Source organism: Tachypleus tridentatus, chromosome 4, assembly GCF_004210375.1.
Source record: "Tachypleus tridentatus isolate NWPU-2018 chromosome 4, ASM421037v1, whole genome shotgun sequence".
Taxonomy (NCBI): Eukaryota; Metazoa; Arthropoda; class Merostomata; order Xiphosura; family Limulidae; genus Tachypleus; species Tachypleus tridentatus.
In genome coordinates, this window is record NC_134828.1 from 83,493,080 (window position 1) to 83,511,828 (window position 18,749).

Sequence of the window (18,749 nt, forward strand, 5' to 3'; positions counted from 1 at the left end):
AGCAAAGGTTGAATTCCTGATTTTGAATTATCTTAATTCTCGATGTTATAATTATCTTAAAGATCAGTGTACTAAATATATAACGTTTTCACGATCTTTGAAACTGTACGACACTTTTCCATAAGATAACATTAGCTAATAAATATTGTATAAAGTACCTTATTACATCTTTTGTAAGCTCGTTTCAAATGTTAATAAACGTAAGTGATATCTTAGTCCCCAGGTCATAGAGGTATGGGTCCTGTCATACAACCCATCCTCTGTGTGATGAACAAATAAACAGTTACAATAATTTTATTAATACTTGATTTGGTCAAAATATTTTGATACTGTTTTGGGGCGAATTATCAAATATAATAAAATTCCCATATTATTATTATTTTAATAATTTAAGAAAACATATCATTGATCCGTTTTTCTTTTATAAATAAATAACTGTGAAATATATTTCTACAGCTTGAAACCATTTATTTCTTTAGTTATTTTCTCTACAATTATGTCCGTGCAATTGAAACAAAAAGCGTTTTGCCAGTCTTGAAGTGGCGCTCTTTATTTATCCGTACTGGTTTAAACACAGAAGTAAAGAAAACGTTATGTTCAAAGGTAAAATATTAGCTCCAACAATTGCAGGGGAAAAATAATAACATCTCACATAGTGGTTGAATTGAATGAACATAATGTGTTATTCTTATAATTTCCGAAAAACTGTTCGATGATTTCATTCGTTCGTTAGACTGACAGTGTAATATACGTAAAACAAGTCGTGCTCGCGCGTGTGTGTTTTTCTTATAGCAAAGCCACATCGGCCTATCTGCTGAGCCCACCGAGGGGAATCGAACCCCTACTTTTAGCGTTGTAAATCCGAAGACTTACGGCTGTCCCAGCGAGGGACAAAACAAATCATACTCTTAATAGATGGTTTGAGACTAGAAATTATAAATTCCTCAGTTTCCCTTTACTTTGTGTTAACCTTGACACGTAAGTCAGGAAAAGCAACAACAGCGCTAATATAGCTTTGTGGTATGATTTATAAACCAATTTTAATGCTGAAAATTAATATCAGTGTTAGTACTTCAGGACTGGTAATAATTTTAAGAGATAGACCAAAAACGTTATTTGAACCACTTTTTGAAGCTTTACACCTGCTGATGTGTGTGGAAAGTTTTCATCTTTAACACATTTTCCCTATCTAGGAACTTATAGTTTTGTTGTGTTTAACAAGTTAAACTTCAATCACCAGCGAGCGGCCCGGCATGATTAGGTGGTTAAAGCACTCGACTCGCAATCTGAGGGTCGCGGGGTCGGATCCCCGTCACACCAAACATGTTCACCCTTTCGCCGTGGGAGCGTTATAAAATTACGGTCAATCCCACTATTCGTTGGTAAAAGAGTAGCCCAGGTTTTGGCGGTGAGTGGTGATGACTAACTGCCTTCCATCTAGTCTTACACTGCTAAATTATAGACGGCTAGAGCAGATAGCCCTCGTGTAGCGTTGCACGAAATAAAAAACAAACAAACACTAGTGAGTTTTTTTTTTATAAAATCTTTCTTTTAATTACAAACTGTCCAAATATTTGTTTTATCCGATATCTCAAACTGCTCAATCAATTTTTTCAAAAGAACAGTTTTGTTTGGATTATTTACAATTATATAACAATACTTCAGAGAGAGTTTGTACTATACTTGCATTATACAAAAAGGCATATCAGGAGAATGTTAGTGGTTACACTATAATAACATCATACGCATCTTGTAGGGTGTGGTTTCAACCCAAATCTTCGGAAGATCAGAATGTCGCTTCTAACCCAGACGAACTATATCAATGAATAAATAACGAATATTATCACAACAGAAAACTAGATAATGTAATATTGTTATTGCTTGTCTGTAATCACAGGTAATAGCATGACATATAGTCAGAAGAATATTGGTTCAAAATCTACACGACTTTTGTACTAGGGGTTATTGCTGTTGATTTTTGCTGTTTCAAGTCTATCTCGGTGATTAAATATTTCAATTATTGGTTGCCAGTAATATTTTAATATTTACAGTTTTATTTCCACATTCTTTTCTTCTAAAGACGTTGTAAAACTAAAGTTGCTTTAAAATAAAGTATTGCAAAGAAAGAACTTGAGATGTGAAAACACTTAATTGACGCTGTAAAACGAAAGTTGCTTTAAAATAAAGTATTGCAAAGAAAGAACTTGAAATGTGAAAACACTTAATTGACGCTGTAAAACGAAAGTTGCTTTAAAATAAAGTATTGCAAAGAAAGAACTTGAGATTGCTTTAAAATAAAGTATTGCAAAGAAAGAACTTGAGATGTGAAAACACTTAATTGCCAGTACAAAGATATTAATATTTCCTCTCGTTAACTTATGAACGTTCAACTGAGATTTTTCACAATTGAGAGTTTAAGAATTCAGACTTCCATCAGGAAACTGTAGTGTTCCAGAGAAATAACTGATTGTTTTGTCTTTTCTGTCAGTATCACACGTATAAGCTGCTTGAACAAACTGGTAAACGTTTTTACATCGTGTTCGTGATGCTTTTCGTTTTCACATTATAGTTACGTTTCATGTCAGTCCAGTGTACTTAATTTGAAACATGTCTAAGAATACTATTTTCTTAAAGTTAAACTTTATTAATAATGGCATTGCTTATTGTATGAAGGTTAACTCCATAATCTGTGTTCCTTGATTTTTACGTTTTTACAAGTCTGTCTTTACATTGTGAATAATGGTAAACTGAAAAAGTAATATTAGCAAATACTTCCGTAATCTGAAGGTTGCGGGTTCGAATCCCAGTCACACCAAACGTGCCCGGTCTTTCAGCCGTTGGGACGTTACACTGTGACGGTCAACTATTCGTTGGTAAAAATGTAACCCCAGAGTTGGTGGTGGGTGGTGATAACTAGCTGCCTTCCCTTTAGTCTTACAGTGCTAAATTAGGTAGTGCAGATAGTTTTTGTGTAGTTTTGCGCGAAATTCCAAACAAACTGAAAATAATACATCGGCGTTTCACGTGGTGCTGTCTGAAAACTGCGATGCAAACTGAAAAGACACCAGAGATTTAGGGTTTTGAGAAAAGTAATTACTCGCACGCACAGTAAACCTTCAAAACACACGTTGATCAGTTGTAGATGGTCTGTTGCACTTTACAACAACGTGACTTTTGTGACTTACATTGTATATACAATAAGATTTGGTTGTGGTTTTGCGTACAGTCTAAGAAAGAATAGTTTCAATCGCCCAACATTTCTCTTAGGTGTTTCTCATTTTCCAACAATATAGTCCAAATTTGAAATGAATACACAATTGGCTTGCTCAATAGTTCATACAAAGTTCATTCATTACTTTCACTGTTTTCTAATAATTGTAAAAACAAACGTAATCTGTGAGATAGCTGTTTGTTTTCATTCCTTTGAAGCAAATGCTGCAAGTCATATATTTCTAAATGACTTCACTTAACCATGAGTATTTTGTAGCGAAACGCAAATGGTATTTGCACTATTTAAGTACTGAATATTAATGAAAAAAATCAATATAAGGGTTGAACCCTATAGCAACGTAAGTATGTAGACGTAAAACGAGCTACAAATGAGAATAGAAACACGTATATTGAAATAGACTGGCCCCCTCTATTAATTCAGTTTAGGTTTGGTTTAACAGTGCTTTCACGAACAAGAACATTTGTTGAACATCGTGTAGAAAACCACGCACTGTCTCCACTATTTACTTATCATCCTTTAGTTACAGATGAACTAGTAGAGTCGCCCTAAATGCTCCAAGCGAAACACATATATTAAACTCGAGTTTCATTCAACTAGTTGCACAGACGTGTACGCATTTTCAAAACAATAGAGCGAAACCGAATGATCTGCCGAGATCGATATACAACAAATAGTAATAGTGCGCTTGCGTTGTCGGTGATAAAAGAGACCAGGCAGAACCATACCAGAAGCGCTGGAGTGTCCTGGTGCCATCGAAGTCGCACGTGAGAGCGAGGATGAGGTCAGACTGGGAGTTGTGTTCTTGTCACTGGTTTTTCTATTTAATTTAGACGTGAGATTTAAGATGGTCTTGCACGCTTGAAAGATTACTTGTAAAGGAAAGTTAAAAATATCAAGACTTTTATTTTTATAGCCTTTATTGGAAAATTATCAAGTTCCTAGGCAACTTTTGTGTTGAATTTAGGATGGTTTTCATCAAAATATGCTGATTCCTACATTAAGTAATTTGCTTCAGTACTACAGATGCATTAGCTTTAATAGAGTGCTCTGATTTGTGGGTGAAACATTGACTGGGGTAATCACGCTAAGCCTACTTTTACATATAGTCACGCGCTTCAGTAGTCATTTGTGCCGTATTCATATGGAGTATTCTGAAAAGAATTATAGCCTGCTATTAGTTGTGTCTTCTTTCCTAGGCGACAAAACAATAGGATATTAGAACAATAGAAATAAAGTATGTAGATGTTTTCAAGACATTTAGGAAAAGAACAAAAATCAGGTCTCTCAAAGCTATGGTAAGTAAATTATTTTTTTCCAATTAAGTTAAATTGAGAAACATAATTAAAATTTTTAACATTTATTTAAAACTGCGGGAAATATATAAGTATTTCAAAATAAAATGTATATCAGATTTATTTAAATATCAACAACTTAATCTACGATAGGGGTTCGAGCCTTGTTAAAGCAACATTTTATTCTCTGATAAACCAAGTTTAAACAGTTTTTTTACCTTAGTCTAAACAAGATATTTTATTATGGTCTATGTGTATATCCATACGTATATATATATATCTTTTAATGGAAAGTAGTAATAAGTGTACCACAACTTATCAATTTTTAATCCCATCTCAGATATGACTCGACACTTCATTGACAAAATAACTTAGTTATCAATATCTATGATACAGTTTTTGATAAGTAACACGCTGATTTATTTATTTTTTATTTTATGTAATAACAGAAAGTAAAGGTTACTCAAATTTATTCTTACTTAATTACAATTAATACAACACTGACTTTTCGAATACTCGGCGTTTACAGTTGCCACGGATACAGTGCTGACTCTACAAGCATTCGGTTTTTAGTGTTTTCATATCTGACTGTTCAGGTATTCTGTATTTGGAATTTGTCATAAAAGCGGACTTCGTAATTTAGCTTCTCCACGATGTATTACGTTATACTTAAAAACTGACTAACCATTTAGTGGTCAACGTTTCTACACACCGATAGTTTGTGTGTGGGACTGTTAATCCGAGAGTCAGTTTCTGTTACCTCAAAACCGCGTTTTAATTGAAAATTAGACGGCTAGCGCAGACAGCCCCTATGTAACTTTACCCTAACACATGAGACAAGCAATCTAAGAAATCTACATACCAGTTACTTAATTTCTTCCTAATAAATGGCACGAAAAATACAGTGCTGACTTACGAATTTAGTCCTGATAACAAATATAATAAAAATGTTGGTGTTTAGCCATTTGATTATACTTAAAAGATCAAATTATTAAGGATTTTCCCCGATATTAATTGTCATAGATGCAGCGTTGACCAAGGAAATTATTCCAGATACCAGTTGCCATAGAGACTACACTGACCACAAAGCCTCCCGCTAAGTACAGCTGTAAGTATACGGATTCACAACGCTAAAATCAGGGGTTCGATTCCCCCTCGGTGGGCTCAGCAGATAGCCCGATGTGGCTTTGCTATAAGAAAACACACATACACACTGACCACAAAAATTATTCGTACTATCAGATGTCATAGGTACAACGCTAACCACGAAAAATTATTCCTGATATGAGTTGTCACTGACGTAGCGCTAACTACGGAGATTATTCCTAATATTAATTATCATAATTGTTTATCTAATTATTATTATTAATTACCCTATGATATGTTATAATATCAGTTGTCATTGACACAGCGCCAGTTACCCAGGCTTTGAGTGTTTGTAACGATAAGGTTGCTTTTTTTGAAGTAAAGTTCAGTGTAAAATGCTCTCACTAGTGAACGTTTCAGTGTAATATATCTTGTGTCTAGCGTTTATTACTTTATTTTTCGGTTTTAGAGGCGTGGACTTCTGACATAAAAGATAAAATGTTATTGTAATCAAGATTTCACATAGAATTTTAATATTTATACAAAATATGATTTGAAAAGCGCTAGATCGCCATGGATCATGCTTACATGAACGGGTCACTGTTGTGGAAACTCGAAGTTGGTTCTCGTTTTATTAGTCCATATCAAATAACAGAAGATTGTGAAAAAAATTATTTTAGGATTCATGTATAAAATTCAAACAAATGTTACAAGTTAACATTTCTCATATTTTCCACACCCACCTCAGTAATTCTCAGAACATTTTGTCAAACCAAAACTTTGTAATGATGTACTTTGGATGCAATATACCAGCGTGCAGAAAGTAAACGTAAAAATAAGTAGCACAGATTAGTTTTTATATTCTTCCTCGCGCATCAACATTCCCGTTTTATCCATTCAAAAATCATCTTATATTAGTCTAAAGTCACAAATCTATGATGGTATTAGTTTGAAAAATGACAAATTTTTATTCACCGAATCCAAAATTCCAGACTTTAATTAATACTCGCAAGTTTCAGTTTGGAATCTCTATATTTCGCTTAAACAAGAAGAACCTCATTTAAATGAGGATTAAATGTGCGTCGTCGGTTAGGTATCTTACGCTTCAAGTATTTTGCAATTATATTTATTAAACGTGTCCACTTTCTACGATTACCGACACGTTTTATTTTGTGCATCGCTTTGTATTATATACTGGTATTCTATTTTAACTAACCCTGAATGGTATTAATAAAAGCTCGTACAAAAATGATATAGAAGATATTATAATGATACCGTAATTTGAAACCGTGTCAATCAACAATGTTTATAATGTATTTTCATACGGTAAATGTATGTATAATAACAGTGTTTTACAGAAGAAACGATTTTACAGGGGTTCTGGACCGATATCGCTATTTTGTGGGTCTCGAGAGTAATGATAAAACAGTTAATCCCGTTATGATTGGTTGGCTTCTTTGTAACTTGTACTTACTGGTCGCTTGGAATTTTACTCGCCAAAGCCAGTGAATGATTCAAGGTTGAAATTGTTTAGAGTCTCAACCAAAACGAATGAAATATTTATGTTAGTTATTTCCAAGTGAAGAGCGCATGCCTATTGGAATGATTCAATGATTAAACGCTTTTTTGTTATTCTCAAACACTTGTTACTCTCCTGGTCAGAGAATCCTAAAGAACGCAAGAAACCGTGAAAAAGCATCATCAACAGTTTCCATGACTCCCTCGTCTTGTGTTTTGTTTGTTTTCCTTTAAATCATTGTTATTTAAAAGTTGTTTCGCCTATGGGTTCATACACAAGTATATGGAGGTTTACAATTGTAGTTCACTCGTATTTAATGGTGTGAGATGTTTTTGAAATCTTAATCTTATATGAACTACAGGGTTATCTAGAAGATAACTTTAATTCTACGTTGAGTGACTTCTTTTTTAATTAAATGTCGGTCACTATGGAGTTTATAGTTCATCATATACAATATAGAGATTTACTCTTTATAATGAATTACTGAAAACAAAAAGTTAGTGTATAACCAACAGCTGTTTCAAATTTTAATACAAATGTTTTTGTATTTATTTAACACTAACATAAGTTAGAGGCCAGGTGTATGTGCAAACTTTGAAAATACCTACAGTGAATTGTGTTGGATTTTGTTTAATAGCAGCGTACAGCTAGACACTCAGACTTTCGTAAAACTCTAATTTTGTGTAGGTTTTACAATAGTGTATGACTGAATGTACGTATTTTTGTGAGGTTTATGACAACTGCATACAACTCTAACAGCAGATACTGCGTAAGTTTTATAACAACAAACATTGAATGTTCAGGTTTTTGTAAGGTTTATAACAATTATGTACAACCAAATCTAGGGTTTTGTATGACTTTCATAATAATAACATACAACGGAATATTCAAAGTTTTGTCAACTGTAGTTTGTATAAGTTTTAAAATAGTTGGCAATTAATGCGGATTTTGTTTAAGTTTTGTGATACCGTATTACTGTTTTTTTCTGATTTATGTCTTAAGTTTATAACAACTGCGTTGAACTGAGTGCAAGATTTTTTGTAAGTTTTATATTATAATGACGAGTGACTGAATGTTCAGAATTTAATATGAGATTTGTAACAACTATGTACAACTGATGCAGAATTTTGTAAATATTTTATGATAACATATAATTTAATGTTCAAACATTCGAATCTGCTTTATAATAGCATATTATTCAACGTTTTGTGTAAGACTTATAACAACTCCGTACAACCATGAATGTAAAGTAATGTGTAAAGAATGTTTAGAGTAAATATATCAATGACAGGATGGTTCAGTTGTTATTTGTTGTTAAAGTTTCTAGGAAATATCTAACTGGCTGAAAGTAAAAGACTTGGTGATTCAATGTCTGCTTCCATCAATGAGATTTTCATTCATGTTGCTAAATCCGATCAAGAAAGCGCAAGATGCGAGCTGATCAAAGATATATAGCTGAGGCCTGGCCATTCTTTTCTCTTCAGTCGATTTTCTCCAATTCAACTGTTAGTGTTTAAATTGAGGCTGTACTTGTGTGGTGTTTTCCAAGTACAGGGTTAGAAGTGAATGATTAGCCACTATAGGCTGTTCTCATTAAAATATTGAATATAAATATTTATCTATTCTATCAATAAACATATATTTGATTATGCAGGACTGAAATAGTACGTTATTCTTATTAAATAGATTTCAATAACATTTTCGTCAAATGTATTATTATGATTAAATACATTATTAGAGATTCAGATTTCTAATGAAAAGTAATATATCAACCACCACACATTGTTGTAGTGCTGATGTTATGAGATTTATAACATTATCCATTAATAATTATATAATTTATAGTGTTCAATGGTTTAGTTAATGACTATAACAAACCTCATTAAGAAATGTGGATAGCTAAATTTTCAGCAAACATATTACTGAAAAGCGACATGAAACATCTGAAAATGTCTTTCTTGAAGTTGTTTTTGGTCTAACAAACATCTCGTTTCTTATTTTTCATGTTTGTTTGTTTATTTTTGAATTTCGCGCAAAGCTACATGAGGGCTATCTGCACTAACTATCCCTAATATATCAGTGTAAGACTAAAGGGAAGGTAACTAGTCATCACCATCCACCGCCAACTCTTGGGATACTCTTTTACCAACGAATAATGGGATTGAAAGGGTGAGCATGTTTGGTGTGACGGGGATTTGAACTCACGACTTTCAGATTACGAGTCGAGTGTCTTAATCACCTGGCCATTTTTCAAGCATATAAATTGTTTGGAATATAATACAATCAAGCTTTAATTATTGGTAAATAGAATAACTTAATTTTATAGATATTTAAAATAACTTATTTCCGGATAGTGAATATGTAATTAAAACTGATTTATTGTATATTTCATATATTTTAACATTCATTGCGAATGTCGTTTGCGTTTCGATATTCACTGGTAAGATGTTTGAGCCAATGATATAATTTTCTTCATTTACTGAATTTTTGTTTTTAGAACTATTTTACGGAATATATTTGAATGTAGTGATATGAACCGAAGGTTAGTTATAGTGTGAACACATCAATTTACTATTTGAGATATGTGTACTAAAATCAGTATCTGTGAAGTAATATTTTCTGCTTATGAACAAAAAATGGCGGATTAGAGAAACTCTTACTAATTTGTGTAATTTATCTAAAATCTGTAATTCTCCCTTATTCAAGCTAATATACCAAGTAGTACGAAATTGCACTTGTAATAATCATAGTTTGTTCTTTTTTAGTCTCAATTTGTTTATAAATATAACAAAAACGAGAAATGTGATTATGGAATAGTAGAATTGAATACCTCTCAAGGTCGTTTTTTATTGTACGGTTTTATTAATTCAGTAGACTAGTGTTGCTTTCCTAACAATGTGCTTTAGATGACTTCAAACAACAATACCGAAGCATCGTAGAATAAGGAAGTTATATGATTTCGCAATATTTATATTAAGTACGTCGAATTTTACTTGTGTTAAGATATTAATATTACGCTTCTTTCACTGTTAAACACTACATTCTTAATATATTTCCTTAGGAATTGTTTAGGAAAAGAGTGTACAATAATAGTATACTAAATACATATTTATTTATTTATTTGACGTAATAAATAAACTAGTGGATGCGATTGAACTTATCTTTTTGTTCAGACGTAAAAACTCACGTTTTCTCTGCCACACAATGATATAGTATATATCGATCCAACGTCACACTAGAATGCTTTGTGTGAAAGGTGTGGTGAATGCCAACACGCATGCGTCATTTCACTAGTATTACATTTTTCCGCTGATGCTCTGTTATACTGGACATCTTCATGTTTAAACAAAATTGTCTGATGTTAGATAACATTGAACATTTTCACACATCATATTATTAGCTGTGTTATGACTGACCAAGTACTGTCCATTTAGGCGTAAAAGTAATTAATCGCCAAGTGATCGTTGACATGGAGCATGCGTTCAGTAATGATATTGATTTACACCACGCCCTAAAGTATCTAACAATAGTAAAATAAATCTTACTGTTTCTACAATTGTCGCTGTATCCATCTGACAACATATCTTGGTTGACACACTAAGGGATTGTTTAATAAATATGCGGTCGTGATAATTAGAAAGACTGATCCTGTTAAATCATGTAAAACGTTATGAATATTAAAATTAATTATTAATATTTATATTTTTGGTCATTTCGATCATCTGATTACAAGATATTTCCACGAAAATCTTTGTTTTACTACATTTCACAAAATAATACAAAACGACCTAATCACATAAGGTGTAATTTAACTCAGTACGTAAAGGAATATTACGCTTACTCAGATTAAACGATTTATAATATTTAAGTGCACATGACTTATCGTTCTTACATAATAAATTTATTTTTCCTGCTTTCATGGAAATAATTGGGTAAAAACAGTTTCGAAGATATTTTCATGGTTCTTATGTGTGTTTAACAAAGCAAGTTTGATTGTTTCTTCCGGCTTATGCGTGGATAATATCAGGTGTTTCTCCCTGAACTTAAGTGCATTTATGTTGTTCATTAATCATTTAAAGAAGAACATAAAAAATCGCTTCAGACAGCTGACTTATACAATAGCTCTATTTATGTTTATTTCATTACTATCAGCATAAAACAACGTATAATGTAATGTTATAAAAAGAGGCGAATTGTAATGGAGTTCTGCCATTTACAACTTGAACGGCACCATCTTCGCCCGTGAGCTAAACGGGACGTAGGTATTGCCGTTTCTAATTTTATACTATTGATCGGAACGTAAGTAGCTAACCTAACTACAATTTTGTAAGCCTGTTCATTAGGTTTCATCGCAATATACCCAAGAATATCGCAATCTGTTGCTTATGTTGAATATAACTTTTTTTTTTTGGTGGAAAAATGAAAGAAAAAATTCCTTGTATAAGCAAATTAAGTAAATATGTTTTCAAATTTATATTTACTTGTTTTGGTATCTCTGTCTATACTGCCTGTATTTGTCTTGATTTTCTGTACGATTCTTGGTGGTTTAACCCTGAGTTTGAGGGCTTAAAACACTAAACTCCATGGTTTTCTCTCTGTGTAGGGCAAAGCAAAGATAGCTCATTGTGTAGTTTAGTTATTTTAAACAGAAATAAACATTTCTTTCTTTTCATAAGTAGACAACAGGAGACTTTCTCTAGCGGTCCTTATTTATACTTATGTTTAATTATTGCAATGTATTTGCATGGCACATTGGGACAGTGCTTTTGAACTCCAGTTTTAAATGGCACGAGAAGATGAAAATAGTAACCCGTTCAATCTGGACGAGATGCCAGTCCATCACAGGTTAACTCCAGCTAACAGGTGAGTAAACTGGAACACGTGGAGTAAACTATGTTATTCAAGAACACAACAGCACTACACTCACAACCATCCGATTACAAGGTCAAAGTGCAAAACCACTGAGCCAGCATAGAAATTATATTACATTAAATTTGTCTTAAATCGTAATATAAAAAGTTTTGTTTTATTTTTATGAAAACCTACTTAGTGGACAAAAATTCTTTGTTTGATTTCTTTTTTGTTTCTATCTTAAATCTTTATATAACATATGTACTTAAAACAGTTTATCCTGATCAATTGGGAAAGTGTAATTTCGTTTATTTGTTTTTAATTAATAAAATATTTGAGTTGGTGATTTTCTGATAGTTTTTTTACCTTACACATATTGCGAATCGTGGTGTCTGTCCAAGCGTTCGTCTGACTACTGTTTGAAAAGCTGCGCAAGACGACAAAGCTCAACATTCACCTTTGAAATGATGGTAGAACAGCATGAATACCGTTGACGCCAAATTTTATTTCGTAAGCAGAATATTCTACACTAAATTGTTAGAAACTAATAACAGATTATTATTCACTTTTAAACACGTGACTTAAATAAGAAAAATGTAGATTTACCACGTGTTATTGTTAAGTGGCTCTTAGCATGACTGAAATGCTCAACAATTACTTTTCGTAGGGAGCGGTATAAGTAATTCAGAGAGTTGGCTTTGAGTAAAACCAAGAGTGTAACACAGTTAACCTTTTTAAAGTCCATGAAATAATTTAAACTGATAGGTTAAGTTAAAAATTTCTTCCACGGTGGAAGGGTACTTCTGCCTATAGATCATATTCAGGTACAAAAATCGTTCTTACAACATATTAGTATTTCTAAGGGTTTTGCGATAAATATTATTTTATTTTATTTATTACATGAACAGGTAGAATTTAGCGACGTTAACCAGTCTCACATGTAAGTAAAATGTGTACTTTTAACATTTATGAAATGCCAAAATGGGACACAAAAAAAAGCTATACGATAAAACTACGTATCGCCACCTTTCGCTCAACAATACCACGTAAAGGACAGCGACACATAATTTTATTGTAAAGTATTTTCCTATCCCATTTCAGTTGTTTATAGTTTTTAATTTTCAAAGGCTTTTTTATTTTTATTTCACATACTTAAGACATAAAGAATTAACTAGAACGTATGGTTCTCACTATTTTTCCTGTGTTTTGACTGTTCGATGACACTGAAGAAAAACTAGAAAGTTAACTGAATGCTTATACAGTAGCTTAAAAATTATAATTATAAAGTTCCTTTCGTGATGAGATTGTCTAAATTCATTGTGTTTGTTTTTTACATAAATCTTTACTTTTGTAATTAAACATAACTAGCTGAAATATTTCGAATCTTTATCACTAATGCTGGGTTTCATTAGAATTACTGGAGAGTCATGTAAATTTCCTAACCACTTTTTTAAGTTAAGGAACAGAACGTTTTTGTAGGATTACACATCGTGTTTAAAGTTTGTAAACTTCAAGAAAAATATATATTACGCTGTGGGCTTACATTATCTCTTCTGAATTTGAATTTGGATTACAGCTATGCATGTTTTTGTTATCTTAATGAGAATGAAACTAAATATTTTAATGTTAAAGTGGATGTCACGCAGGGACATGTAGAATTGTACAATAATATATAATAATTATGTTGAGCTAGTAAGTGTTAATACGCAATAATTCATTGCTTTGTTTTGCATCATAAAATTTGTAAGGCCAGTAGAATAGAAATAAAAGATAATCTGTTAATTTTTATGGGTTTTTTTCTCCAATACCTACCGTAGACAACCAGTAGTTCACACAGTCCCCTTTAATCCATCCACAAAACACAAAACAAAAAAAAAAAACACGCCTTACGATGCTTAAAACGTTCTCTTTTGGTCAATGAGTCCCTGGCATTTATAATCTTTTATACATCAATGACTTAAGAAAACGTCGATGTTTTGCGTGAATAAATATTCGACGATTGCGTTTTTGAACTATCTAGCATTTCCTCTTCTGTACCGTCAGGCTTAACCAAAGTGTACCAAAACATTAATAAATTTTCTCCTTTTTGTTAAAATATCAGTAATAAATCTCAAGTAATATTATAAATGTGGTGTGAAAAGTTAAAAATACAGAAATTGGAATACAAAAAATATGCATTAGAAACGTAATAATTTAAATAATAAATATAGGCATTTTAAAAGTTGAACATATTTTGAGTTTTCTGTAACACAAGGCTTAATTAAGAGTAAGTTTAGTACACGTGTCTTTGGTTGGACATTACAAGCTCTGCTACTAGGAATAATTGAAAAAAGTATTTAATATTCACTTGTAACAAAGATTCTGGAATAGTAATATCGGTTTTGAGTAATCTAAATATATTTGATGTATGTAAAACTCCTGTCAGCACAAAATAATCGTCGAAGATCGTAATTGAATTATGTATCGTACTGTTGTCTCTCAAAGATATGAGTAACAAATATGCATACGTCTTACAGTATTAAAATTGCTTAAACATAGCTAAAAGAAAATACTGGGATGAAAAGAAAAGATGCCGACATTTGCGGACAAATGCAACTTACATCAGTCACGCAACCCCAACATGACCAATTCTGACACCAAAAATATCGTGTGAAACAAAGATAAATCGAAAACTACTTATATCACTGCATAGAACCTGCAGCAAGGTATCTTTACATCAAATTCTGTGTAAATTGGTCAATATAAAGCCAAATAATTAAGTAAACACCCATAACTTATTATTTTTTTGTAAGCCCTGACCCTCTAAAAGACGTAAAACACACAAATCCAACTTTTTTTCTCAGTTAATGTGTTGGTCGCATGAAATGTATATTTGTATAAATTCATATTGATTACTGCAAATATTACAGCACAGGAGCCCAAAACATATATTTTTGTGTTGTTTGACCTTTGATCCCATAAAGTTCCAAAAGAGGCCTAAATCAAAAATGATGTCTTGACATATCGGACTAAGGTATAACCCTACCAAGTTTCAAGTCTGTCCACCGATAAATGATGGAATGATGGTAGATTGAAAAGAAAAGAAAGAAAGATAAAAGATTGAACATTATAAAAACAGCAGTTTCTCTGCAGTGACATAAATAAATGTGCGTATATTTCAACTTTTTTGCTACTAAGGACTGTTTAAAATAATACATTAGCTTTCTGGGTTTTTTTTCAGTAATTAAGAAGTAAAAGTTTCATTCTATATTAAAGTATGTAAAACTACCTAAGATTCGGTATGATATCTTATGTCATGGAAATATCCAGTCTATAAAGCTCAGTAGTTCGATACTTACATAAGTTGAAAGAAAAAAATGGCTTGTATTAGCAATATGCCAAGTACAAAAGAACATAAGTTAAACCTGAAATTGATATCGATAAGCTAGAAATTAATTCTCTGAAAGAGAGTCTTCTCTAAGACTTAGAACTTTAACACGACCAACATGCGACTCGTTAGCCTTCTAAAGAAATCACACATTAAATGGTTAACTAAAACTTCGCTGTTAAACTGTTCTTATTATAAGTAATGAAAACTGTCACTGGTATATATGCTGCATCAACCAATTTCAATATATTACCTATATAATATCCACTTCCTATGTACCAATTACTTACCATAATATGCATTGCTATCTTTTCTATGACCCTCTTACTATTACTACTATTATGTATTTATAAAGTGTCTACTACTCATATGATATTGTGATTGCTCAAATAACAATATCATCTTAATGACATACGTTCCGCCTACATTATACCGTTACCTTCTAAATGACGTTAATATTTATCAAATGGCATTGATATATTCTTTGTGTTGATGTTATGTTCTGTGTCGTATATCTGAAGTGATAGTAATGTACTATTCTATCATGTGAATGTTTCTTATATGACCGTATGATATTTTTTAATTCCTATGTCGACGACAACTCCTGTATAAATTTTTAGATTCTGTAATACATAATATGTTCTCTGTTGATTGTTATAATGCGATGAGGTATTTGCATTTCTTAAATGTCATTGTTCTTTCATATATCGCATTAATATCTCCTTTGCCATTTGGCCCGAGGTTACACGTTATTAAATTTTCCATACTTTGTCTGGTCAACACAATAATTACAATATCGTCACTACCGTTTTACTTTGGCACTACTAGTTCTACTCCACTAAATGTTCCTTGCTTCGTCTAATCAACACAATAGTCACAACGTCACTACCGTTTTACTGTGGCACTACTAGTTCTACTCCACTAAATGTTCCTTGCTTAGTCTTGTCTATACAATAATTATAACGTCACTACCGTTTCACTTTGGCTTTGTTTGTTTGTTTGTTTTGGAATTTCGCACAAAGCTACACGAGGGCTATCTGTGCTAGCTGTCCCTAATTTAGCAGTGTAAGACTAGAGGGAAGGCAGCTAGTCATCGCTACCCACCGCCAACTCTTGGGCTACTCTTTTACCAACGAATAGTGGGATTGACCGTCACATTATACGCCCCCACGGCTGGGAGGGCGAGCATGTTTAGCGCGACGCGGGCGCGAACCCGCGACCCTTTGATTACGAATCGCACGCCTCACACGCTTGGCCATGCAGGGCCCTGGAAATACTAAAACGCCCTCTTTCACACAAATTAAAATTAAATACTTTCTTAAATTCGAAGCTTGGTTGAGTTGTGTAAATTAATTTATTTTTATTCGTTTTAATTTGGCTTTAAATTTGAAATTAAAGCTCAACGTAATCCACAAACAATTCAAAGACCGACAGAGAAGTTTTAGATAATCTTACAAACACATAAAAAGAAATATATTGCGGGAGAGTAGACAAATATTTATACATAAATTCAAGCAAAAATATGCAATAAAAGCAAATATTAGTTATAAGCTCATTAACATTTCATCTAAACTGGAACAAAGATATAGCCGTTTTTATTTTCAACTTACATTTTACACTTCAAAACAAACACCTACCAGGTGGCGTGCGATCAATTTAAAATGTTTTACTGTCTTCATAGTGTAATCTGTTTACGAAAATATTTTAAGTAAAAAGAAGGAATTCAGTTGAGAAAAACGGACACCGATTCTGTTTGTTTTTTTCAGTGATCTATAAAAGACCTTTTGAATATTTAACATTAACCAAACATAATTACTACCAAAATGTTTGCTTGAAAGTTGAAAAATATCAAAATTTCACGACATTGTAAATATAAAGAAAATAATATTTTGCTTCCAAACATATACAAATCAATTAAAGTTGATTTAGTTTTAAAGGTGACTCAATGACATAAAAATTAATTAACAATGAAAATAAAATTTGTCTAGAAGTTGATTTGAAAAGAGCAAAAATAACTGAAGTTGTTTTCATGTTTTTATTCAAACTGAAATCCCCTCTTGGCAGAGCGGTATGTCTGCGGATTCAAACTGCTAGAACGCGGGTTTCGATACCCGTGAGGGACAGAGCACAGATAGCCCATTGTGTAGCTTTATGTTTAATTTCAAATAATCAATCAATAAAACTGAAAATGTGATAACATTAAGACGATGCCTTTTGAGGCTCATTCACACTGGATAGTGACTCGTTGAAATTAACCCATCGTCGGTTGATTGGTTTGGTTTGGTTTGAATTTCGCGCAAAGCTATACGAGGACTCTGCGCTAGCCATCCCTAACTTAGCAGTGTAAGACCAGAGGGAAGGCAACTAGTCATTACCACTCACCGCCAACTCTTGGGCTAATCTTTTACCAACGAATAGTGGGATTGACCGCACGTTATAATTCCCCCAAGCCTGAAAGGGCGATCATGTTTGGTGTGACGGGAATTCGAACCCGTAACCCTCAGATTACGAGTCGAGTGCCTTAACCACCTGGTTATGCCGGGCCAGTCGGTTGATGTTTTTCAGAAGCCGTGGAATGTCATATTCTATAACTTACAATTTATAGCAAATATAAAAGAATCACGTTTTTCGAATATTGAATCGGTTTTATCGAAATCTGCTTAGATAAGGCAACCGAGTGTTTTTTTTTGTTGTTGTTGTTGTTGCTCTGAGTTAGACCAGTTTTAGTACATATGTGCTTAGTTACTTTTGCAGTTACATGTTAAATTGATTTAACACACTCATGCTTCATCAAGACGATCGATTAGTTTTCTAATTACATGTTGATCCAGTTTTAGTTCACTCATGCCTAATCAAAACAACTGATTAATTTCCTAGTTACATGTTGAACCAGCTTTTGTATACATTTATTTAGTAAAGATAATTGATTGATTTATTACTTATATATTGAGCTAGTATTATGACACATATTTGATCAATATTTTAAAGTTTGTGATTAAGTTACTTATCCGGTTGATATTTAATTACAGTTATTAGAATAGACATACCCATTTACGATAAACTACTGAATTTTTCGATATTGAGCTATTGATAATGCACACAAATCTGTTCTAGATAATCAGTCTATATCTGAGGTCTTACATACCCAGTTCAGTTTACTGTCTGCTAGCACAATGACTGTAGGAAAGCAAAAGGGGACGTTGAAGCAACCTGCTAATAAGCTACCAATTTTAAGCTTTTACTGAGTGTATGTACTGTAAAGGTACCTCGCGATCCGATGTCACGCAACAATATCACTTTAGCAAAAAAAAAAAAAAAGTCAAACAGCTTACGAGAATCTAGCGGTCCGTGTACCTCTGAGAGAATCTCTCCTACTACCACCACCTTTAAGTGTCAAGCAGC

General features: G+C 32.7%; 1 protein-coding gene across 4 annotated transcripts in view; it reads left to right on the forward strand.

Moving 5' to 3' along the window:
* Nucleotides 1–3,947: 3,947 nt before the first annotated feature.
* LOC143249578 (uncharacterized) overlaps nucleotides 3,948–18,749 on the forward strand; it is a 73,789-nt gene continuing 58,987 nt past the window's right edge. For 2 of the 4 annotated variants that reach the window (XM_076499684.1, XM_076499690.1), the window contains exon 1: nucleotides 3,949–4,527. In XM_076499684.1, coding sequence (XP_076355799.1) covers nucleotides 4,475–4,527 — 53 coding nt within the window. In that variant the 5' untranslated portion in view covers nucleotides 3,949–4,474. Of the gene's footprint in view, nucleotides 4,528–18,749 lie in introns of all 4 variants that reach the window. The other 2 variants (XM_076499685.1, XM_076499688.1) reach the window with 2 other exon arrangements.